General features: G+C 37.9%; 2 protein-coding genes across 3 annotated transcripts; one reads left to right on the top strand and one right to left on the bottom strand.

Annotated features, from left to right (window-relative positions):
- Positions 1–1,084: 1,084 nt before the first annotated feature.
- On the bottom strand, positions 1,085–10,737 carry acsl5 (acyl-CoA synthetase long chain family member 5). 2 transcript variants are annotated; one of them, XM_086304260.1, is made up of 22 exons: positions 10,609–10,737; positions 9,829–9,887; positions 9,097–9,262; positions 8,886–8,997; positions 7,623–7,687; positions 7,428–7,529; positions 7,235–7,334; positions 6,780–6,958; positions 6,600–6,632; positions 6,457–6,508; positions 5,577–5,650; positions 5,341–5,418; positions 5,137–5,271; positions 4,881–5,015; positions 3,824–3,919; positions 3,485–3,557; positions 3,277–3,365; positions 2,774–2,890; positions 1,911–2,054; positions 1,731–1,832; positions 1,561–1,632; positions 1,085–1,252 (listed from the first exon to the last, which is right to left on the bottom strand). In XM_086304260.1, the coding sequence occupies exons 3-22, from the start codon at positions 9,250–9,252 to the stop codon at positions 1,115–1,117; spliced, it is 2,052 nt and encodes a 683-aa protein (XP_086160386.1). In that variant the 5' UTR covers positions 9,253–9,262; positions 9,829–9,887; positions 10,609–10,737; the 3' UTR covers positions 1,085–1,114. The 2 variants fall into 2 exon arrangements, with proteins under 2 accessions (XP_086160386.1, XP_086160385.1); XM_086304259.1 differs by lacking the exon at positions 10,609–10,737 and having other exon boundaries at positions 9,829–9,932.
- Positions 10,738–11,461: 724 nt separating this feature from the next.
- Positions 11,462–22,945, top strand: gucy2g (guanylate cyclase 2g). Its single transcript, XM_086304827.1, has 22 exons — positions 11,462–11,791; positions 12,721–13,069; positions 13,453–13,562; positions 14,331–14,513; positions 14,606–14,750; positions 15,645–15,780; positions 15,895–15,998; positions 16,655–16,821; positions 16,901–17,041; positions 17,673–17,756; positions 17,925–18,029; positions 18,127–18,198; positions 18,573–18,741; positions 18,831–18,986; positions 19,355–19,532; positions 19,754–19,894; positions 19,985–20,177; positions 20,594–20,768; positions 21,447–21,545; positions 22,345–22,436; positions 22,520–22,612; positions 22,706–22,945. Exons 1-22 carry the CDS (start codon positions 11,462–11,464, stop codon positions 22,799–22,801), a joined length of 3,318 nt encoding a protein of 1,105 aa, XP_086160953.1. The 3' UTR covers positions 22,802–22,945.
- Positions 22,946–22,996: the final 51 nt, after the last annotated feature.

The following is a 22,996-nucleotide window of genomic DNA, read 5'->3' as shown; positions in this document are numbered from 1 at the left end:
TGAATTTTTTTTTTTTTTTTTTTTTTTTTTTTTTAAACTAAGTATGAAAGAGGTACAGAATAGAAGGGCGTAGAAGAGGAGGGGGAAAATGAGAGAAGAGAAGGTAGGAGGGAGTCATTGAGGAAGAGAATTGTACACAAAGGAGAGAGTTAAAAGAGTGGAGAGGATGATAGTTTGGGTAGGAGAGTGTGGAAAGTATGACTGGAGCAGGAAAATATACTGGTTTTTAAATACTGAACATCTTAAAACAAATAAAGGGTTCCAAGAGCCTTCTTACTTCCTGTTCTCCCCTTTCTGTGCTAAGCTTTTCTGACAAGCATGTTTACAAGTCAGTCAAAATATACACAAATTCAGATTTTATCTTGGCATAAATCCACAAAGGGGTTCAATAAAAATTAATTGAAATGCAAAAGCACAGCTTCAACTCCTACAAGAAATTAGATCCAAGTTAGCTGTGAACTTAAAGTGTCAGTGTTCTGCCTACCTTACCTTTAAATGCTGAAATCAGTGTGTCTTAGTGCTGAACACTTGAAAGCTGTGATGTATAGACTGGAAATTATTCACTTGATTGCCCTTTAATAGAGCTGTTTTAGCACAAAACTTGTTTGTTCCTGCTATGTTTGAAAGCAACACATGAGGGCGGTGTTGAGCCACAGCAGAAATGTTCATCTGTAATCAAACTTGATATGAAGTCCTGGGGACCACATACAAACAGGCCTCAGAGTCAGGCAGCAGCATCAAAATGTATACACTGCTTGTTTTGCTTTTGTTTTCAGTTCACTTTCCATAATGCATCCCTCCCCCCAGTTTATTCTTATTAGATTGTACCAAGTTCACCAAACCCATTTCCTCAACTTAGGTGACCTTTCAACCTTTAACTGGAACTCGATAATTCACTTGAGCTATAACGTAAGTGAATTGGTGCCAACAAAACCGCATCATTTCAGTGCTCTTCAATGTTATTTAAAAAAAAAAAAAAAAAAAAAGGAAGAAAAACAAAAAACCAGGGGAAAAAACCAAAGCATTAAAACCAATGTTTAAGTCACCAGTCTATAAAGTTTGACAGATGATGGAAAATAACTGCTTGTCTTTTGTCTTAAGTTGTTTATTCAGGTTACTGGATTTTAGCATAAAGTTGGTCAATCTGAAACTGGAAGAGGTTTTTGAGCTCAGCCCGCTTTGCTTTAAGGGTGGGGGTTAACAGGCCGTTCTCAATGGTGAATTGCTCAGGATGGAGGTGCACATCTTTAACCTGCATGAGTTAGTAAAATGGAAAATGTTAGCCATGATAGAAAGCAAATTAATGTTACATTTCTCAAGTTATGGCATATATTGTAAACTAAAGATTAACAGGCTAATAATTATTAAGAAAATTGACATTTTGGGGCACATGACAAGAATTAGCTGATTTTGCACATTTTAACCATTAGAGGGTGATAAAAGCCAGGTTACTGAGAAGTGCAGAAAACCTCCAAAAAGGTGTTGATAATGTGGATAACAGCCAACTTCCCAAGACATTACACAGCAGTTTCATTTTTGCAATAAAGGATGAGTCATCACCTGCTCAAAGGACTTGAGTCCTGCTTCTTTTCCTAGTTTGGTCAGGTCTGAAATAATTGCCCTCTTAACTTCCTGCAGACAAAGACAAATAATTTTTTTTTTTTTTTTTTCAGCAAGTCATTTCAAGTTTATACGATTGTGTTACAAAACTTGCAAGAGAAAAACATTACAGGGATCTTGCAGAGTTCTTCAATGGAACCATGAAAGCCAAGATTTTTAGCAAAACCTGGCAGGACTTCAGGATCAGGGACCACAACGGCAACCAGGCAAGACTAGAGACAAAGAAGACAGTGTAGTCTAGGTGAATTTTATCCACTGTGTATACATAGCAAAGGTGCCCAAAGATTTACCTGTAGACTGTCTCCATGCACAAACACTTGTGCCACTGGTGCACTGCGTACATACACATTCTCAATCTTCTCTGGTGCGATGTACTCTCCTTGAGCCAGCTTGAAGATGTTCTTCTTCCGGTCAATAATCTTGAGAACTCCATTCTGCCACAAACAAAAACCAGGCCAGATCAGAGAATGGGAGCGTGATTTGAACAGTTGTGTGTCCCTACATCTCATTAAAATAATGGTCCACATCTGGGAAAGCATTGTTCCTGAGCTTCAAGTAAACATTTTTAAATGGAAGTCATGTTGGTTTCTTGGTAAGAGTTCCTTGAAAACCAATAACACTCCAAAAGCTACAGCCTGCAGGAAAAGCAAAAACCCCATTCTGTTCACCAGTACTTCTAAAGTGATGGAGCTTGTATGTTGTTATATTTAATTTTACCAAAAATCAATTTCCCCCTCCCCATATTAAAACAGATCCAACTTTCCCCTTGAATCCCCAGTACTTTCAAGAGCCAGTCATCTCTTGCTGAAGATTTACATTTAGTTGACAGATAAATGAGTTGCTGATGTCTTCACTAAACTTAACATGCAAGAGAACAAGCACCTCAAGGTCAGTCTGATCCTTTTAAATGGCAGAACCTCAAGAAAGCCCCTACATTCTTGTCAGGCAGTGTAACTATCATGTCTTCCAGGGCAAGCAGTGAAAAGAAAAAAAACAAATTTAGTAGCTCACTTATAAGAGCCTTTGAGCTCTTAAACTCTGATTCCACCTCATTTTCTACTAAACTTTACTTTGTGTTCTATATGATGGGTACATGGAAGGAAAGCATGTGGTCGTACTTTTAGTCAGACTTAAAAATGGCTGGACTATTTACCGGAAGCCATTTCCCAACGTCTCCAGTATAGAGCCAACCCTCTTCATCCAAGGCCTCTGCAGTCCTCTCTGGATCTTTTAAGTACCCCTTGAACACATTGTTGCCCTTGATACAGACCTGGGAAGAAGAAGAAGAAAAAAGTAATGAAATTACAGGATGAGTAGAACATTTTTTTTTTTTTTTTTTATTTAACCCATCCATGCATTTATCCACTTTTCCCTTTAAAAAACAAACAACCAGTCAAACCAGAAGTAAACTATTGCCCACCCACCTGTTTTAATTCATGGCGAAAACAGATGCAGAACTATACGGTTAACTATAGGCTACAACTTAGTCTATTTACTTTTGAGACAAGTGATGATGTTTAAAAACTTACTCTTATTTACTCTTTAAGAACATGCTTGGATAAATTACTGAACTTACCTCAGTACTTCAGATTAAACTGCTCTTGCTGCAGGTTTAAATATCCCAAAGCCTCACTGTCTGAATTGCAAAAAGCCTACCTCTCCTTCACCATTTGAAGCAAAGTAGTTCATATCTTCAACATCCACCAACTTCACAAAATTGCAAGGCAACGGCACCCCAACATGACCTATAGGAGGAGCAACAAAAAACAAAACCAAATGTTTAAGATGAAAATAACATTAAACACAAAATGTCAGTGAGAAGTGGGAAGTGATGATAAACTCAGCATGCTTCTGTGCCATGTACCTGCAGTGGCATCACATGGCATGGTGATCGTGCAGCTGGCTGTGCACTCGGTCTGACCATACCCCTCAAAGATCTAAGGGGACCAATAAAACAAGTGAACATTGTAATCACAATCTTAAATCTGTAAGATACCATTGTGGAACCTCCTGTTCTTGGACCTAATTCACTTTTAATGTTGTTATTTTAACAAGATGTGCATGTTTACAGGAAAACAACATGTACCAAAGTCCTTGAAAGTCTACCACCATCTTATAGTACATTTCAATATCAAGAGACTACCTGAGTCATAGAAATCTGAATACAAACTACACACACACACAGGATTAAAGTGTTTATTACCTGGCAACCCAGAGCAGCTCTGAGAAATTTGAGAACAGAGGGAGATATGGGTGCTGCGCCAGTCACCATGACCCTCACACGCCCCCCTAGAGACTCCTAAAAGAAAGGTTGAGCACATATACTTTTAGTGAATGCATTGCAGCTTTTGAATATTTAAGGGGAAGGTTACATTAACTAGAAGATCAGGGGGTCCTCCCCGTGAATGCAAAGTCCCAAAATGTCTCCATTTCCTCATGAACCGTGTACCCTTTTTGCACAGTCAATTACCCACTGACAATTCAACATGCAGTCAGTGACTTGACCTTGCTAGTGCTGGGTTGGATCCCCTTCTGCTTAATTCTTTTTGCCATACAGTCTAGTCAAGATTATGGTCAATATTGGCATAACTGTCACAGGCTTGCTGCAGATTCAGTCGCACATCCATGATATCCTCTTCCACATCCCAAAGGTGTATGGATTGGGATCTAATGACTGGAGGATATTTGACATCAGTGAATCCACCGTCATGTTCAGTTTGAGATGATTTGTGCTTTATGACATTGTGTGTTATTCTGCTGGAAAATGTGTACAATGGGGTGGCTGTAGCTCAGGTAGCAGAGCAGGTCAGCCACTAATCTGTGGGCAGGGCAGCTGTGGCTACAAGGTAGCTTGCCATCACCAGTGTGTGTGTGTCTGAATGTACTGTAAAGCGCTTTGGGGTCATTTACATCCCAAAGATGGCAGTGTGTGGGGAGGGGGAAAAAAAAAAAAAAAAAAGCCCCCAGCATTTCTGCAGTTTCTGAAATACTAAGCAGTCTTGTCTGACACTAAGAATTATGCCACGTTCATAGAATTTTTAAAAACACCTTCCTTCCCTTTAAAGATCATCAGTTTGAACTCTGAACATAAATGCATGGCTGCTGCCATGTGACTGGCTCACCAGATGCTTGACTTAAAGTGCAGCTGTTCAGCTGTACTTAATTAAGTGGCCATGAGTGCACACAATTTACTCTGCTGCTTGTGTTTTTATTAGGTGTGTGTCCCTTGAGAACTACAGCTATTCAAACAGAAGCAGTACCTGGACTTTGTTGAAGATGAGCTTGTCCCATACGCTGTTCTTCCTGATGATGCCATCCTTCACCTCTGCATATTTCCTCTCCACTGCAAAGTTCAATAACCATTTCTTGAAAGGTGTAGTGGCTCCGCTCTGAACCTAAGAGTCAAAGAAAATTTGTGCACTTGATATCAATGAAACTGGAGTTGTGTTGTGTTAATTCTTTGTAGTATATTTAAAAGGAATGTGAGCTGTTTAGCTTACACACACATACACCCACCTTGTCATAGATACGGTTGAGAAGTCGAGGCACAACTGGAAAGAGGGTGGGCTGCAGTGTCTTCATGTCATCTGGCAGCAGTCTGATGTCACCCTGGAAGAATCCCACCTTAGCTCCAGCACCAAACATCACCGTCTGCAAAATACAAAATAAAGTTAGCACACCTAAAGAGAACTTTGAAGGATGATCAAGTATGGACCTTACCTGCACGACTCTCTCAAACATGTGTGCCAATGGCAGGAATGAAATTGTGACATCCTGGGTGTTTGGAATCATCGATACCTGCATTTACACAGAAGCTCTGTTAGCACAAATTTTCGCTCATTACACGAGTTTTTTTTCACCCCAACATTTAGAATGGGGAAAGGAAAAAAAAAAAAAAAAAAAAAAAAAAAAAAAAAAAAAAAAAAAAATCAAAAACCACTCCACTTTTCATGTACCTCAATGGTTTTGAGTACACCTGCAGCATCGGCGACCACGTTCTCATGGGTCAGCATTGCTCCCTTGGGATTTCCTGACAAATGAGTACAATGATTTACCCTTAAAAGCCTAAACATCAAACGTAGTGCTATCCACTTCTCCCAAAATGTTTTCACACCGTTTCCTTCACAACTGCTTTGAATAATAGGCCAGGAAGAACATGTTTTCCTTACATGCTTCCATCATGATACCAAGACACATTTCCTAAAGACAGTTTGACAAAACATTTCTAAGGATTTGATTCATTTTAATGGGCAATTCATTAGGTGCAGGTCCCCCCGAAAAACAAAAAAAAAAAAAAAAAACAACCCCCCCCCAGCAAACTGCATTTCGTTGCCATGTACCTGTGCATGTGCAATGACAATAAAGTTGAATTCTATTCCAAATAATTATGTGTCAAATATACAGGTTGGCTGCAGGCTAAGGAGATATGTACATTTAAAAAACATTTGTTGCAAATTGTTGATCAGTCAGGATAATAAAGACCTCATTTCTTCCTGGTAAAGACATAATATTCATAAAAAGGGGTTAAAAGGTTCCATCTGTCAACATATTTTGCTTCAAACCACAAGTGTTAACTTCGTGTTTGTACTCACGGGGAAGTCCAGTGAGTCACCAAAATTAGTGCAAAATAATTTTATAGCAATCCTTCCAAAGGGTTCCCACCCTCACTGAGACCAAGTTTGCCATCCTTTCCATATTGTGGTTAATTATCACCTTCATCATTGCCACTTTGTCTTGTTATATTAAATTTGGATTTAACTTTCATCAAGTTCAAGTTTCCTAAATGATTTAATTCCTGCAGGAAATGACTTTGATATTCTTAAGTAAAACCATTACCTGTTGTGCCGCTGGTGAAACAAACAATGCTGAGGTCCTTTGGCTTTGGTGGCTGTTGGAACATGAAATCAGTTCATCAGAACAATGTGCAGTGTTTTTAAGACTCAAATGAATTTCATTACATGGCTGTATCAGAAACTTACGATTGGCTTTTGAGGATTACTTTTCCCCAGTGCCTGGAGAATAAAAACAAAGCATGTTTTCAACAATGCTGAATGTCTTCTAGCAGTTTTAGTACAGATCTTAAATGTTAGTTCCCAAGCGAGGAGAAAACAAAAGCAATGACTCATCTGTAACCACTATTTGTGCTCAGCGTGCATTACCTCCATTTCCTCCAAGGATGCAATGTTCACACCACACTTTGCTCCTCGCTCGACCAACTCGGAGTTGAAAGAGTCCATAATGATGATGGTTTTGAGGACTGGAGTCTGGCCTTTCTCCCGATTCTGCAGGAGTGTTTCTGCTTTCTTTTGATTGTCACAAAGCACTGTGGAAAGCTCAGCTGAAACAGAGCAAAACATCAGCTGGACTCTTATTAAATTAGAAGGCTATTGTTCAAATTGAAACCAGTACAATTTGAGACAAATGCCTCAATCTAATGCCACTTATAAATTTTCCAGAGCTAAATCAGAAAATCAAAAGCAAAATATGTTTGAAGGAGCACATTGGAAAAGAAAAGATTAATGGAAAGTCACAGATCCCTGTAGGGATCAGGGAGATACCGGACTTCCACCCAGCTCTAATTAGCAGAATTGGATTCAAAGAGAAACTCAATTACCTCGGTCGATAATAAACACAAGAGCCTCCGGACCCAGCGTGTCGTACAGGGGAACAACTACCATTGAATAGGTGTAACATGCCAGTTCACCAATAACCCACTGCAAGTGACCAATGAAACAGTAAGACATTTGCAGCATGTTGATCACATTGAAAAGACAATAAATAAATAAATAAATCTAAACTTCACTGACCTCAGGTCTGTTCTGGGCAAAGATACCAACAAAGGTGTTAGAGTTTGGCTTCAAACCCCTATGAATAAGCCCAGATCCCAGGTGCTCTGCTCTGTCAGTCACCTTTTGGAGAGAGAGAGGGGGGGGGAGGGGGTGAGTATGAACTGAAATTCACAGCTGGTGTTAATGTTTTCCCCCAGATGCTGATCCTTTTACCTGTTGGTACTTCAGCCACTGGTATGGTCTTCCTGGTTTTCTGTAGCCTAAACATGGTCCATTACCTGGAACAACAAGAGATTTAACGTGAGCTTCACAAGGTGCTTCACTGTCAAGGTGCTTAAAGGAATGCAATCAATATGAGAGTTAACTAGTTTATGCATATACTCAAGTTTTTCCATTTCTCAGCTGGGAGAAGCAGCATCTAGTTTCTGAGTTTTCCCTTTAGAAGCATTTTCCTGCCTGGAAAAACTGTCTTGTTAAACAGAGCATAAATGCTTTATGCTACATATTTTATGCCGTGTTCAGCACAAGAGTTATCCCACTTATGAGCCCGACTAGTAATTTGGTTTATTGTGATTTCTTCTTTAGCAAGGCCTCGCTCTACGTCATTCTTGCGCAATTAAGACGCCTGTCAGCGTTGAGAAGAGGGCGTGGCCAAAAGCATAGGGCTGCCGACCCCTTTTATTCCAGTGAACTTCACATGAACGCTTAAATTTACATGCACCTTTTATATACCTTTTTGTTTTTAGGTACCAATTTTTGACTTTTATTTTATTTATTTATTTATAGTGGTACACATTTTAAACAGTTATGCCTATTAATGTTTATAAAGGGTATCGGTGTTTGAAATTAACATGTTTGGATTTATACAGTTGAAGTATGAACAGCAAAGCCTATACAACTGTTTTACATTTATTCCTTATAAATGGCACATTTTCACCATCCACACACATCACTACATCACACATACTCTGCATATTCATTACTACCAGAAGAGTGTTTAGCTTAAACCTGCAGCATACATATGGAAGTTAAGTCAGATCGAGGTTTGATCTTTTTTATTTTTTTAAAGAACTTTGAGTTCTTTTTGGATTTGGACTAAGACCACACCCACAAAAGGGTCACACCCAAGTGGAATTACTGTTCCTATCTGAAGAAATTGTACGGAGGAGTTAAATTCAGAATAAACTAACCACCAAGTATAAGGGACAGGTAGATGCCAACTTTAAGACTGGAGAACTTTCTTAGGTCTTCGGTTAATTAAATCATTTTGTATGTTATCAGGTTTTAATCCATATCCAAAATAAGATAACCAGAACCGTGGATAACATGAACTGATAACATTGTAACCTTTGCCATTTCTACCACCCAGCTTTATCAAGGCAGACTGAAAACATGCTCATTAAACCTCAAAAGAAAGCTAGGCAACATTGGGATTTGTTTTGTAAAAGATGCATATAACAAATTCAGTGATATTACCTGAAACCTTCAGACCCCTCTGAAAAACCTCATAGAGTGTCTTTGCATCTTTGCAGTAATATGATATCAGGTTGTTGTTATCCTCCAACAAAGCAGACTTTCTTGCACCATCCTAAGGATTTCAAACAGAGACACTGTGACATTCTGTAGCAGATTATGCACCAAATTAACAGTCATATTTGACAAGATCTGACAGTTTTCTGACTTTTACCTTGATACCCATAGTTTGGCAGCTGAGGTCAGTGGGGGACCGGATGGGACTTGGTCGAGTGTTCAGGTAAAATAGGGTGGCAGCGGCCAAAGCGAACAAGGAGACAATTATAGGGGTTGGGAGTGGGGAGAACAGGAAGTGGAAGATGAAGTCCATGGTGGAGAGTCTGCAGGGATACAGAACAATGTTGTGGATTTATAAAGATTTAGACCTCCAGGTCTTTACTATTTGATCAAATGTAAGTCAAGTTTCTTTAAAAGCTAAGCTAAACTATACATCATTGTGATGCATCTGGGCTCCTTCACACTGCTCTCGATATTGTGCCCATAAATCAAGTTCAAAGTCAACATGAATTGTGCAAGTTATTCTAGTCACTCAAGTTAGAGCCCAACCCATAAAAAGGTCAAGAGAGAATTACAGCCCGTACAGTGTAAAGACAGTAAGTGCTGCAGAATATTTATAAACACCTAAAATGAGAAGAACATAAATCCATGCTTTAATGGCCATTTTACTTTAAGCATAGGAAGGTTTCTTGACCGTTGTGACAAACTGCTGAACTGCACTTAGGTAAAGATGTTAATTAAGACAACTGAACAGTCAAGCAGGTGCATTTAAAAATATTTTACCTTTTGTGCAACAAATCTATTGACACATTTATAATGAGATTTTTAAGAACAGGTCCTAAAATTAATGATAGTTTAGAAATTAACCAACACAATTAGGTTCTCCTACCTGCTGCTGGTCCTTAGAGGTGCGTGGCATGTGCTCACAGCAGATCTTCTTCCTCTGCTCTGAAGGGCAACACAGAATAAGAACCCATAAAAATGAATGAGCATGAGACTTCAAAACCTTTGAACCTTGACCACCATCACCTCCGCTGATAAAAAAAAAAGAACATGATCACAGAGATCAAAACCTGTCTTGTATTAAAGTGTACATTGTGCAATTTATTAAACTACCTTTCAACCATCAGCTCTTACAACCACAAAATTTCTTTGATTTCTGTCCAAATCAATAAAACTTGTGTGTACACTGGGAAATCCAAGAGGTTGCACTTGGTGAAAAGGGCACTATTCTTATCTCCCGTTTATCAAGCTCAATTTTGATTCTTTCATGTGTTTAAATCCCATAAGTTAACCATGGATATTGTCAGACAGTGCAAGGTGTATTGCATTGTGTTGAAATCACTGGAAAGAGATTAGATAAAAGGAAACGCCACCTCACATTTGCTCATCTTATCATCAGGTTACAGTCAGTAATGGTGAAATGAAACATCAAACAGCAATACTGAAGGATACCAATGAATTCACTGAATTATCTGTGCGTTTTCTCACTTGTGAAACTTTTATCTGTGTGTACAGAACACATGTCTGACAAACAATCACCACACCTAGCTTTGTCAATTCACTTAAAGCAAGGAACACAGTGCTGATCTTCTAACAGGTTTTCTTGTGCGAATGAGTTAATTTTGTCAGGCAGTGAGATGAAGGGAATAGGTTCATTAAAAGTTACCTGGTGGGATTAGCGGCAGTAGTTGGGGACCAGGCTGAGCCGACTCATCCCCTGGAGAAAAAACAGCTGAAGCAAGCAACACCACTAATGTACAGCCTGCCCACCTGCAGTCATTAGCACCTTAAACTGCACACAGGTGTGAGAACTCCTCTGCACAGAGCAAGGCTCGACCTGCCTTATCTGGCTCTTGCAGCCCTGCATAAGCAGACAACACACCCGGGAGAGTTACAACAGTTTTCACTTTTCATTTCTCCCCTAAAAAATCTTTATGACTTTAGCCCACATTCTTTAAATAAACCTGTCCTCTTTTCCTCTCCCTCTTTCCTCTCTTCTATGTGTTTGTTTGAAGTGGACGCATGACACTGTTAAAGGTAAAACAGATCGGGTTGAACTTTGACACTGGATTTATGATTGCAAGCAGTGACTACATGTGCACATAAATGTGACACAAGTTGGATTTATTGGTCTATTGTAGTTGAATCCTAATCAAGATCTTATTTTGTTAATCAATAAAATAAAAAGTTAATCTTTGGATAATTATTAATTCTTATTTGGATTGCTGAATGTTTTCTGGATAAAAATATGAGCTACACAGAAGAAAAGTAAAGTAAAGAGCACAAATTCTACTATTTGATTTGTGTATCAACTAAAAGTTATTTTGAATAGAGGATCAAACCACAAAAACAATAATAAACTTTCCCTCTCTATACCACCTCCCTCCTCCTACATTTTCCCCTCCCTAACCAAATGTCCAGCATCACCAGTGAAGTTGCGTATTTAAGCTCTGTAACACGAAGCCACTAACAGGATGAGAGTGATGCTGAGGGGGGTATATTGCCGTGGCACGAGTCCCATGCTGGTGCTTCACTTCACACTTCTGTTAACTGCTGCTGCTAGCATCAGCAATGGCACCAATGGATCTCAGCCTCACAAGCTGCTCATTGCCTTCCAGGCTCCCTGGAACATAACCTTCCCTTTCAGCGCCCTGCGGCTGGGCTCAGCCATACAGATAGCTGTGGAGAAGGTGAACGCTAACCCCGCCTTACTGGGAAACATTAATCTGGATTTTGTGTTCAAGGACACTGAGTGTAGTCCCAAAGAATCCCTAGGAGCATTTATTCACCAGGTGTGGAAAGAAAATGTGTCTGCGCTCTTCGGTCCAGCATGTCCTGAAGAAGCTGAGGTATAATTCATGTGAAATTAATGTTTTTGTTTATGTGAAATACATATCCTGCATAAGTTGCATACTTCCTGCATAAGCAGAAAGTATGGTTCTTTTTGATGTATTGTAAATCATCCTAAAAGTTTATAAAAGTCTGTAAATAAAGAGCATTTGATGGATTTTAAATGACTTTACTTGTATTTACTCTAACTTTTTGTTATTGTATGCTAGACTCATTTATTGCAGGAGCATCAAACATATGGCTAATGGGCCAAATTGGCTCCTCAAGTGGTCCAGAATCGGCTATGGGAAGTCTCTGCAAAGACTGAAAATGACAATAGAGGAGAGGATAAGATTCTGAGTTTTAGATTTATTTTGCAGCTCGAAGTTTGGATCAAACCATCAAAACAATTTGTTGAATTGATTGAAGTCCAAGGTCTAATTATAGTCCGTTTTAAAGCCTTCTTAATACAACAATAACCTGCCATATCACACAATAGTAAACTAATCAGGACAAATTTACATTACTGACAAGATATTGACTGAACATGGAAAACTGGAGAAATATTGCTTATATTATATTTCCTAAAACAAATCAGGCAATTCATCAGTTTAGTATAAGGATGGGTCATGAAATTTGACCATTTTTAGAAATTAATTGTGCATCCATACACCCAAAGAAGGTGGTTGATTTTACAGGTTATTAAGTTGTTGTTCCCCTCATCAAGGATGAGTTTATGTTATAAATCTCTCGGTGTTTCTAAAAAAAGACATTTTAGTTAAATAAAAACAGTCTGTTGTTGTAAGGCTTTGATGTTTTCCTTTTGAAGTTAATATTAATTCAAAACTTGCTTTCCCATTTTCTGATAAGCCTTTTTGTCTTTTAAAAGAGCGTTTGTAAAAAAAATAATCTTACCCTTTAAATTTTACTTACTAAAACTGCTTTCCAGGTGACTGGTCTCATTGCGTCAAAATGGAACATCCCAATGTTTGGCTTTGTGGGACAATCAACCAAAATGGACGACAGTGACAACTACGATTCCTACATCACTATAATGCCCCCTCTTAAAAGAAGCGCCGAGGTCCTGGTGAAGACCTTGGAGTTCTTTGGGTGGAGTCATGTAGCTTTGATCGGCGGGGGATTGGACTCGAATACTTGGGACAAGGTTGATGCTTTGTGGAAAACGATTGAGGATCCTCTGCGAGCCAAATTCAAGCTCACTGCAGTGGTTAAATTTGACACCAGCGATCCCCAGTTAGTTCAACAGAATGTTAGGTACATTTCCAAGGTTGCTAGAGGTAAGAGAAATGTCTATGAGCACTTTGTAGCAAACTATGAAACCACTTTTTTGTCTGTCATTTGTTCCTGTTTTAATTTTTCCCTTTTTTTAGTCTCTGCAATAGTTTGTCCTCTGTCTGCTTTTTGTTTGGCTGTTCTTTTCTGTTGTCTTGTTCTCTTCATCCCATAATCTGAGATTGGTTTTTGCTGAAGGTCTCTTTCGCTTAAACGCTTAAAAGGGAGCTCTTCCTCCCCACTGTCGCCTTGAGGACCTCTGTGATTCTACCTCTATTATTGAAGGGGTTTTACCTTACAATAGAAGCACCTTGTTTTTATGAACTTCTTATGTGTTGTATAAATAAAATTTAATTGAATTCTAATTTCTTCATCCACCCTTCTTCAGTTATTGTGGTGCTATCGAACAAAGAGGATACTATGGCTCTGTTGTTGGAGGCTGAGAGTCAGGGTCTGATGAATGGCGACTACATTTTCTTACTGGTACAACATTTTGAGGTCAGTGGCACTGTGGTGAGTAAAACTTTCACAACACAGTAAGACAAATATTCAGCTGTGTAAATCACCAACAAACAGGGACACCAAGACAACAAAGCCTGAAAAGACACAGGAGAGGTAAGCTTCAATTAAATTCGTTATATCCTGAGGCTATTCTTATCAAACAAAATTCAACAACATTAATAACGTACAGCCTCCTGATTTTTTTTTTTAAAATTAGACCCAGAAAGTCCAATATTTTACTTTTCGATTGACTCTTGAGTTGGATATGTTGTCTTTTAGAACCGTGCTCATCAGGAAACTAAATAAAACTTTAAGGCACACATTATCTAAAATTAAAGGCTCAAATACAGTTTTAGTGCCTACATGCTGGATATAACTTAATTCATGGATTTGAATATTTGCTCCTTTGTGTCAATAATCTGCATGTAAAGCATGTAGTGTTGCATGAGCTGTGCTATAAAAGAAAACTTTGTTACTGCTGTGTTATATCTGCAGAGTGGTTCAGGGTTAGTGAGCTTATACATGATTTCATGTATGATTTGGAATATGACTGTTTGTTTTTAAATAAAATAGCATCATAGCATCCGTCTTCCAGACTGAGTTAAATCTTTATGAGCCATCAAAATTGATCAAAGCTGTTTGTGGTAAATAGTAAATGGACTGATTTTTATATAGCGCTTTTCTACTCTCCTGGAGTACTCAAAGTGCTGTTGCATCTACTGACTCGTGTATTATTCATGTTAAACTTTCTTTTTTCCTGAGCAGGATAACTTGTGGAAAAATGCCCTGAACAGCACGATAGACGAGGTTGCCGTAAGAGCTTTTGACATGGCGTTCATTATTGCTCAGAAATCCTACGAAGGCTACGAGTATTATGATTTCTTTGAACAAGTTTTTGAAAGACTGAGCGGACATCCATTTCGGAGCAACCTAACATCTGAAAAACAGGCAAGTAGGCACAGGGAACAGAAAGCATGAATTTGAATCATGGAAAATACTGAACTTTCACATATTTATTTTACTGATTTAATGTATTTCAGGTTAGCCCATACTCTGCCTATCTGCATGACGCTGTGCTTTTGTACGCCATGGCACTGAAGGAAGTCCTGAAAGGTGGCAAAGACCCTCATGATGGTCGGGAGTTATTACAGATCCTGAAAAAAAGAAACAACTTTCAATTTTATGGTAGCTACACAATTCAATACCTGTATTTTGATTTTGCCTCAGTGTAAAGTGCAAATATTGTTTTTTTTACTTGGTTCTTGAAAGGCTTCTATATTCTTTAGTGAAGGAAATAATCAGTTTAGTGCTAACAGTTTGTTTTGTTGATATAAATTTGGATAATGCTTATGGTCTGCTGAGGTCAGCTGACCATCAGCTCTTAAAGCATGAGTAACTTTTATGTTATTATTATTTTTTTAACCATGCCAACTACCTCAACACGCCACATTCACTCTCTGTAACGCGGTCACGGCACAGCTGCATTAGGTAAACATGTAAACTGAACCAATTCAGCCCATGAATGGGAAATCTAATAAACTGTCCCAGGTGCCAAGCCTGTCCAAACCATTCATCAGTATAGTCAAGGCACCAAAACTTTGACAAGGAAGAGGAATGGCAGCAATAATAAAGAGGATATTTCTGGGCCTGTTACAGTAAATCAACATGTCTACAAAGCATAATCACAAAATAATAATCACAATAAAGTTTATTTTGACTTTGAAAAAACCTTTTAAAAAATGAATTAAATTTACCTTAATTGTATTTTTATCAGATACCTCGTGTTATAGAGTTTGGCATCCAAGTTCAAATTTTACATCTAGAAATTGGGGAATTCCTCATCTTTACAAAAGTTAGACAATCTGCTGTAGTTAAAAGTAGTTTCATCTGTGGATGTAACACAGATTGATACTGAAATCAGATCCATGGGCAGAGGGTAGGTGATACTGTATGTTTTGGGTGAACTGACTTTTAATCGGTTGTAGTTACACCCACAAACACTTTGCTAAAACAATCAAACTCAAGGGTGACACATAATGTTCTATGACACTTTGATTCACTAACAGATTGTCATTGCAGGAGCCTCTGGACTGGTCCATTTTGATAGAGAGGGAAAGCGAAATCTAGACTACTCAATTTATGACCTCCAGCACACAGGTGACATCACCAAGTTTGTCCCAATCCTCCATTTTGACAGTCACACCAAAAATATCAGGTACCAAATTGTTTTGTATCACATCTGTATGACAACAATCTTCAGTCACATCTCAATGATAACACAAAAAACACAACAGAGACATGATAGTTATCAGAAAATGTTTTATTTCAGACAAACTTCAATGTTTGCGTCTGTGGTGTGGCCGAAAGGAAGACCTCCACCCGATGTGCCAGTATGTGGCTTCAACAATGAAATATGTGAATGGGTGACTAATGGTAAAACCTATTCCTTATGGAATTAGATTTCAGTTTTTGTTTTTCGTATGCCTATTGGGACTTCCACACGCATGTCAGGAAAGGCACAGGTAGAGAAAGCAGCAGCAACGTCCAAGCACAGAGCAGAGCTGATACAAAATACAGAGTGGACTTACTAGGTTGCAAAGTGGCTTGCAGATGTGAAGCAGATGTGGAGATTCAATTCAATTCAATTTTACTTATATAGCACCAAATCACAACAACAGTTGCCTCAAGGCGCTTTATATTGCACATTAGATCGTACAATAATAGATACAGAGAAAAACCCAACAATCATATGACCCCCTATGAGCAAGCACTTTGGCGACAGTGGGAAGGAAAAACTCCCTTTTAACAGGAAGAAACCTCTGGCAGAACCAGGCTCAGGGAGGGGCGACCGGTTGGGGTGAGAGCAGGAGTTGGGGTGAGAGAAGCAGCTTAAAAGCACAGCTTAAAAACACAAATTATTTAGGTCTGCCACAGTATCAACCAGTCTGCTAGATTGCAGCTCAGCTTGACTTCATGCCTTACCTACATTTTTTGTTTCAAAACACTAAACCTTTATTTTGTGTGTATTCTTTTTGAAGAAACTTTGATGTCTAACTGTCATAATAACTTACTGCTCTCTCTGGACACAGACATTGCCCTGCTGGCTCTTCTTGCGACCTTCCCTGTTATTGGGGTACTGGCAGTTCTGAGCATTGGGGTGCTGGTGCTGCAGAAGTTAAGACTCCAGACGAGGCTGGATGACTCCTACTGGTGGATGATCAACTACAATGACATCACCATCATCAGGGAACCTACAGTATGAGCATTCGACAGGTGTTGTGAAGTCGAACAATGATAAGTGTACAAGGTTTCACATGTGTTTTTTTTTCCTTCAGGGAAATCAGGGTATGTCTCTAAGCAATTCAGGTACTCATACTTGGAGTGGTAGCTCTCAGGCCAGTTTATCCACCAACAGCTACGACCTGAGGGACAAAGCAGGCAAAGAACATATCTACAACACCATAGGTCTCTACCAGGTACTAGTTTTATTTCGAGTTTACAGTGAGCCTGTGTAACTTTTGGGACTATATTAAGGTTAAAGGTAGAGAAGGATGGTATCTCTTTTTTCCAACACAAAACTTAAAGCCACAAAACCGAAGCTAAAGCAGTCTTTTTGGCTTCTGCTCTTTATTTTGTTTCTGGCAGTCTCAGTTCACCTATATTGAGGACAGAATACCTGATCCATTACATGAACATGTTAAACATAATAATAACATAGGGCAGGTTTTAGACAAACACAGAATATATGTGTAATTCAAATTACATTCAATTCAATTCAAATTCAACATTCAATTCAAAATTGACTTGAATTAATGTGAATTGCAGTGACTCCAGTCAAAGTTTGAGTATCATATGGGCTTTTATGAATTCAGTAAACAAGCTTATTGTCTGAATGGCTAGTTTCAAATATTATTTAATGTAAATGCAAAAGAAAATGTATCAACACATATACAAATATGAATTATTGTTTATCTAAGAATTATAAAGAAAGCTTTTAATGCTTATGTAATATAAAGAGGTGTTTTTTTCTTTACATAGTACTTTACATACTCTTCTTTACTATGACTTTAAGAGATGTATATTTTGTTATTTTAATTTTTCACATAGGGAAATCAAGTGGCTATCAAGTACACTGAGAACCCTGTTAGCTGTAATTTCCAGAAGCCTTCGATCACTGCAGAGTTCAATATGGTAAAGTTCCTCATTTTTTTCAAGATAAAACATAATTTACTTTTTATTTACTCTGAAAACTCTAACAGCCAAAAATCCAGGTGGACTGTATCTAATACAACGTATTATTATGTTTTACTTCACTTTTTATTTATGTTGTACCTAACCTTCTTAAACTCTTCAAGACAGATGAAAGAGATGAAACATGAGAACTTGGTGCAAATTTTTGGCGCATGCATCGAACCACCAAACATTTGCTTGGTCTTCCAGTACTGCAAGAAAGGTAGTTTGAAGGTCAGTGAAGTCTGAAGGTTCTTTTTTCAAAATGGATTGCATTAACCATAAATAAACCTTTAACTTAAAAGTGAACCATGTTGGCATATTTCTGCAGGATATTCTTAAGGCTTCAGACGTTGACTTAGATGGGATGTTCAAGCTGTCTTTTGCATATGACATTGTCAATGTAAGTCTATTTATTTAATGAGTAAATTTCTTATTCTAATAACAATTTAAAAAAAATGTACTCAGGTCCATAGCAGGAACTTAAGTCATAAAGTGACTAAAAAATTGTAAAAATAAATAAATAAAACAATTAAAACATATCTACAAAAAGAAACAGATTGAAAAGAAAGAATGAATGAATTTTTTAATTAATCTAATTAATTCCAATTAAAAAATCAATTGGAAATGTATTTTCACATTTTTAAAATAGACATCAAACTGTACGTATACCTTTTTTTTTTTTTTTAACTTTTATATGTTAAAATTCTGAATATGTATTTTGTACTCTGAAATGTTTTACTATTTAAATCTTAAAATAATTAAATTGTTGTCCAGGGAATGGAGTTTATTCACAAAAGTAGCCTAAAATTTCATGGGAACCTGAAACCTAGCACATGTTTGGTGGATAGCCGACTACAAATCAAACTCTCTGGCTTTGGATTGTGGGAGTTTAAATATGGAAACAAAGGCAAGATGAACTCACTGGAAAACCCCAATTACAAAGGTCAGTGAAATCAGAATTTGTTGTAATAATCACTGTTATCCTAAATAAATTCACATGATGGAGAAGTAACACACGAGAACATGTTGTAGAGATGTACTGGATTGCCCCTGAGCTTCTCAGACAGGTCGGTTCCCCGATCAATGGAACACCCAAAGGTGATGTCTACAGCTTTGCCATCATAATGTGGGAACTAATGTACAACTCCAAAGCTGGTCCGTATCAGGACATCAATCTGGACCCTAAAGGTTGGCATGATTTCTTAACTGTCTTAACCTACAAATTTTTTGTCAACGCCCAAAATCAGTTACTGTTAGTTAGCTACAATCTCCAGCTTTATTTACCTTCTGGCAATTTGGCACCATTAGAAGCATTTCTACTTCCATTTTCTTTTGCGCTGTAATTATCAGTCTATCCCAGTTTTGTAATAACTTTAAAATGTGATGGTTTCAACCAAGTTCTTAAGTATCTTTGTGGATTACTGAGTATATGTGAAATAATGTAGCATTGGATTGAAGTACAAAATTTTATGGCAATTTTTCCGGTATTATATTTTAGTCTGAACCAAAGTTGAAAGATATAGCCCATTAAATTCTAATGCTAGATGTTCTTACAGAGATTATTATGCAGTTGAGGACACCTTTTCAAGGGGAACCCCTCCGACCAGTGCTGTCTGAACAGCTGGTTGAAGAGAACATCAATGCACTGCTAAAAGCCTGCTGGAGTGAAAACCCTGACCACCGACCGCCATTTGGTTCTATACGGAGGCGGCTGAAAGACATTAGTCCAGACAGGTAATATCATACCCCTAAATTTTTATTTTATAAAGTTTTTGTGTAAAGTCATATTCCACATTTTTATTTAAGTGAGACACAAATTTACCATAATGCCCATAAATGTTAAAGTTCACAAGCTAAAACTTCCAACTGTCTTCAGTCTTACTCAAATCTAAGTAAGATTTAACCTAACTAAATCCTCATTGCAAAAGAGTTAATGATGAATTTCTATCTTGTAGCCATGCAAACATTCTAGATAATATGGTGGACAAGTTGGAAAAGTATGCAAATCACCTGGAGGACGTGGTGGAGGAGAGGACCAATCAGCTTACAGTGGAGAAAACTCGTGCAGACAAGCTCCTCGCCAGCATGTTGCCAAGGTACTTGATAACAAAGGAACTATATATTTTGTATTGCTATACTCAGTCAACCTTATCTTGTGTTGTTGTTGTTTTTTGCAATGATTTTAGATATATTGCTGAACAGCTGATGTCAGGGAAGTCAGTGGAGCCACAAAGCTATGACTTGGTCACCATCTTCTTTTCTGACATTGTCGGCTTCACTTCCATGTGCTCAGTCAGCTCTGCGATGGAAGTGGTAACATTCCTCAACGACCTCTACAGTCTCTTTGATGACATCATCAAGATGTACGATGTCTACAAAGTAAGTGACAGTGAACATACTGTGATCATAAAAAGCAAAATATCTATCATACGATAGATATTTTGATAAATATTGACTTTCTTACCAAGACATGAGAATAGCTTTACCATTTCCTTCCATATTTACTAACTCAGCATCCAGTTACATTATCTTATTAAGAAAAAAACAATTAAAGAAATTTAACCAGCAATGCAGAGAAATCATATCTGATTAAAAGCAAAATCTTAACAGTTAAAACTTTAGAAAATGTATTTGCTATTACACGAAATAAAAAAAAAAAACAATTTACAATTGTTTAATGAAAATTTTAATTTCCTTGAAATTTCAGGGATCTTTTTTTTTTGTTTGTGCTATGTTTTATTTTCTTCCAGCTTTATTTTATTTTAAAAATGTAATTTACATCTCTACATTACAAGGTGGAAACAATTGGTGATGCATACATGGTGGCAAGTGGTCTGCCTATCAGCAATGGAAACTTGCATGCTTTGGAGATATCCACAATGGCGCTACATTTCTTGAGAGGCATAAAGGTGTTCAGAATCCGTCACATGCCAAATGAGAGCCTTGCAATTCGCACTGGGATACACTCTGGTAAGATACAGTAGCAATGGAGACCATGGCATTACAGAATTTGAAGGTCTTGAAAAGTACCCCAACTGGTTAGTGAGTGATTGCTGGAGGTTGGTGGCTGTTGCTGGGTAAAATTAGTCACAAAGAGAATGCTGCACAAAGAAAAATCCTTCTGATTATTTTGGTCACTAGCAGATTGTCAAGGTTACCCATAGTAACCTTGACAAAACTGGAAATTGACATTATTTGCCTTCAGTGTAAAAGTTGCATCTTTTAAAATGTGTTGGTTTCACCAATAAGACACAAATTTTACGCTGAAGGCAAAACTTCTCTTTTTGGCTTGTGTTGCACTTCTCAGTTATTTGCAAATATTTAAGTTACAAACTATTGGCAACCATGGAAATCGTGACCAAAGCCATTGGACGGGGGCTTTTGGTCCAGGACTATATACTTTTTGGACCAATTTCACACTAGTCACTACCCTGCAATTTCCAGCAAACACGGTCATGGAATACACATTTTTCCTTTGTCACCACTTGGCTAGCATATGGTCACTGACAAGCTCCTAGAGCTCTATTACTGAGACCTAAGTACAAGTGACAAGAAGTATGAACGACTTTGTAGTGGGAAAAATAGTTTGTGCATTGAACATTTGAGCAATTTAAACAAAATCCATTCTGACTTTTAAAAATGTTGTAGGTCCAGTAGTTGCTGGAGTGGTAGGGACCACCATGCCTCGATACTGCCTATTTGGTGACACGGTGAACACAGCTTCTCGCATGGAAAGCAACAGCTTACGTGAGTAAGCAGTTGAAATTTCAAAATTTAAACTCTGAATAACCCTAAAAAAATAAGATTTATGTAGTTGTGGTATGATTTGAAGTGACTATTGTCACTTTCATTTTTTAATAGGGCAGAAATGACAGTGCATTTTTCAGATAAATCAAAACATTCATGACTATTGATTTCTTGCTTCACTATAAGTTTGACAATTTTAGATTTCAGTCAGTTTGGCTACTTTTGAATGAATCATTGTGGCATTGTTTATAAATGATAGATGCACTCTCTGGGTCTGAAGGCCTGAAAGTAAAGTCAGTGTCCAAGTTCCACAAGACTGCATTCTTTCACATGACCAGCCAGAGCTGACCCCATTGGCAACAGAGAGACCAGTGGCTAGCATGCAGTGTCCTTGGTTTGTTAGATATATCCATCACTCATACGAGTTTATGTTGGGTACAGTGTATGAGAATGAAATGAAATTTTCTCTAGATGCTAATGGTGCCTTGAGGATGAATTCTAATTATGTTGACAATCCCTTAATTTTTCATAATTTCATAATATCCATTTCATTTAGTCCAGTTCTTGGTTGGTTTATACCTACAAATATTTATGGCATTCTCCTTCTGTATTTTGTGCTAATCTTCAGGCTAACAGTCTACAGTAGTCGTATTATGCCTTAAAAATTAACTTGATGTGATGGTCTATATTAACATGTTTGCATGATTAAACATGCAGAGCTGTTGAACTCACATGCAAACCTAGGAGTTTGTCTTGCTTAAAATCTCTCTTTAGAAGTATATGTGTATGTCACATACAGCCTTGAAGATTCATGTATCTCAGTCCACGGCAGACATTCTTTTCCAGGCTGGATCATTTGAACTGGAAGAAAGAGGAGAAATTCAAATGAAGGTGAACAGTCTGTAATATTTTTTCCCTCGAAATGAAATAACAAAGATGTTAGGTTGACCAGAATGTCTTTCTCTTTGTGACAGGGTAAAGGGACTCAAAAGACGTACTGGCTGCTGAACAGAGCTGGATTTAATCCTGTCTTCACTGACCGTGGTTCTTCACCAGTAAAAACAGAGGTATACTCACAAATATTTATTTATATGTATATATGTTGTATTGTATAATGACTTGTATTTTTTATTGTTTTACTGTATTTTCTCCCATTGAAGAAACCAGGAGTGACCAGAGGTGAAGACAAAAGAGCCCCAAAAAACCTGACTGTACCTCCTATAACTGAACCCACGATGCCTCCAGTACACATCTAAAGAGAAAAGACGCATATTAATTAGCAGGGAATACTGCAGAAATTTATTTTAAGATATCAGTTTTTAACAGCTTTTAAAAAATTCCATGCAAGATGAGTTTGAGTCATCCATGTATAAAAAGAAGGACTAGAGACAAAATGTGGATGGAGGCCAAAGTGAAAATGCAGAACACAATGCATGAACAGAGACTGCAGT

This window comes from Aulonocara sp. 'chitande type north' Nkhata Bay, linkage group LG8, assembly GCF_057382095.1.
Source record: "Aulonocara sp. 'chitande type north' Nkhata Bay isolate Kocher_YH1m ecotype deep benthic linkage group LG8, A_spYH_male_GT1.1, whole genome shotgun sequence".
Lineage (NCBI taxonomy): Eukaryota > Metazoa > Chordata > Actinopteri > Cichliformes > Cichlidae > Aulonocara > Aulonocara sp. 'chitande type north' Nkhata Bay.
The sequence above is the reverse complement of the archived record's forward strand: the minus strand, read 5'-3'. Positions and strand labels throughout refer to the sequence as shown.

What these genes read in the sequence shown, in the direction of transcription:
- acsl5 (XM_086304259.1), bottom strand. Translation starts at nt 9,932, where the DNA reads ATGCTCATTCATTTTTATGGGTTCTTATTCTGTGTTGCCCTTCAGAGC. An exon ending in CCTCTAAGGACCAGCAGCAG is followed by an intron (nt 9,263 to 9,828) that starts GTAGGAGAACCT and finishes GTATCCCTGCAG; the next exon opens with ACTCTCCACCATGGACTTCA. An exon ending in CTTCAAATGGTGAAGGAGAG is followed by an intron (nt 2,891 to 3,276) that starts GTAGGCTTTTTG and finishes TCTTCTTCCCAG; the next exon opens with GTCTGTATCAAGGGCAACAA.
- gucy2g (XM_086304827.1), top strand. Translation starts at nt 11,462, where the DNA reads ATGCTGGTGCTTCACTTCACACTTCTGTTAACTGCTGCTGCTAGCATC. An exon ending in ACCTAACATCTGAAAAACAG is followed by an intron (nt 14,514 to 14,605) that starts GCAAGTAGGCAC and finishes AATGTATTTCAG; the next exon opens with GTTAGCCCATACTCTGCCTA. An exon ending in AGATGTACGATGTCTACAAA is followed by an intron (nt 20,178 to 20,593) that starts GTAAGTGACAGT and finishes CTACATTACAAG; the next exon opens with GTGGAAACAATTGGTGATGC.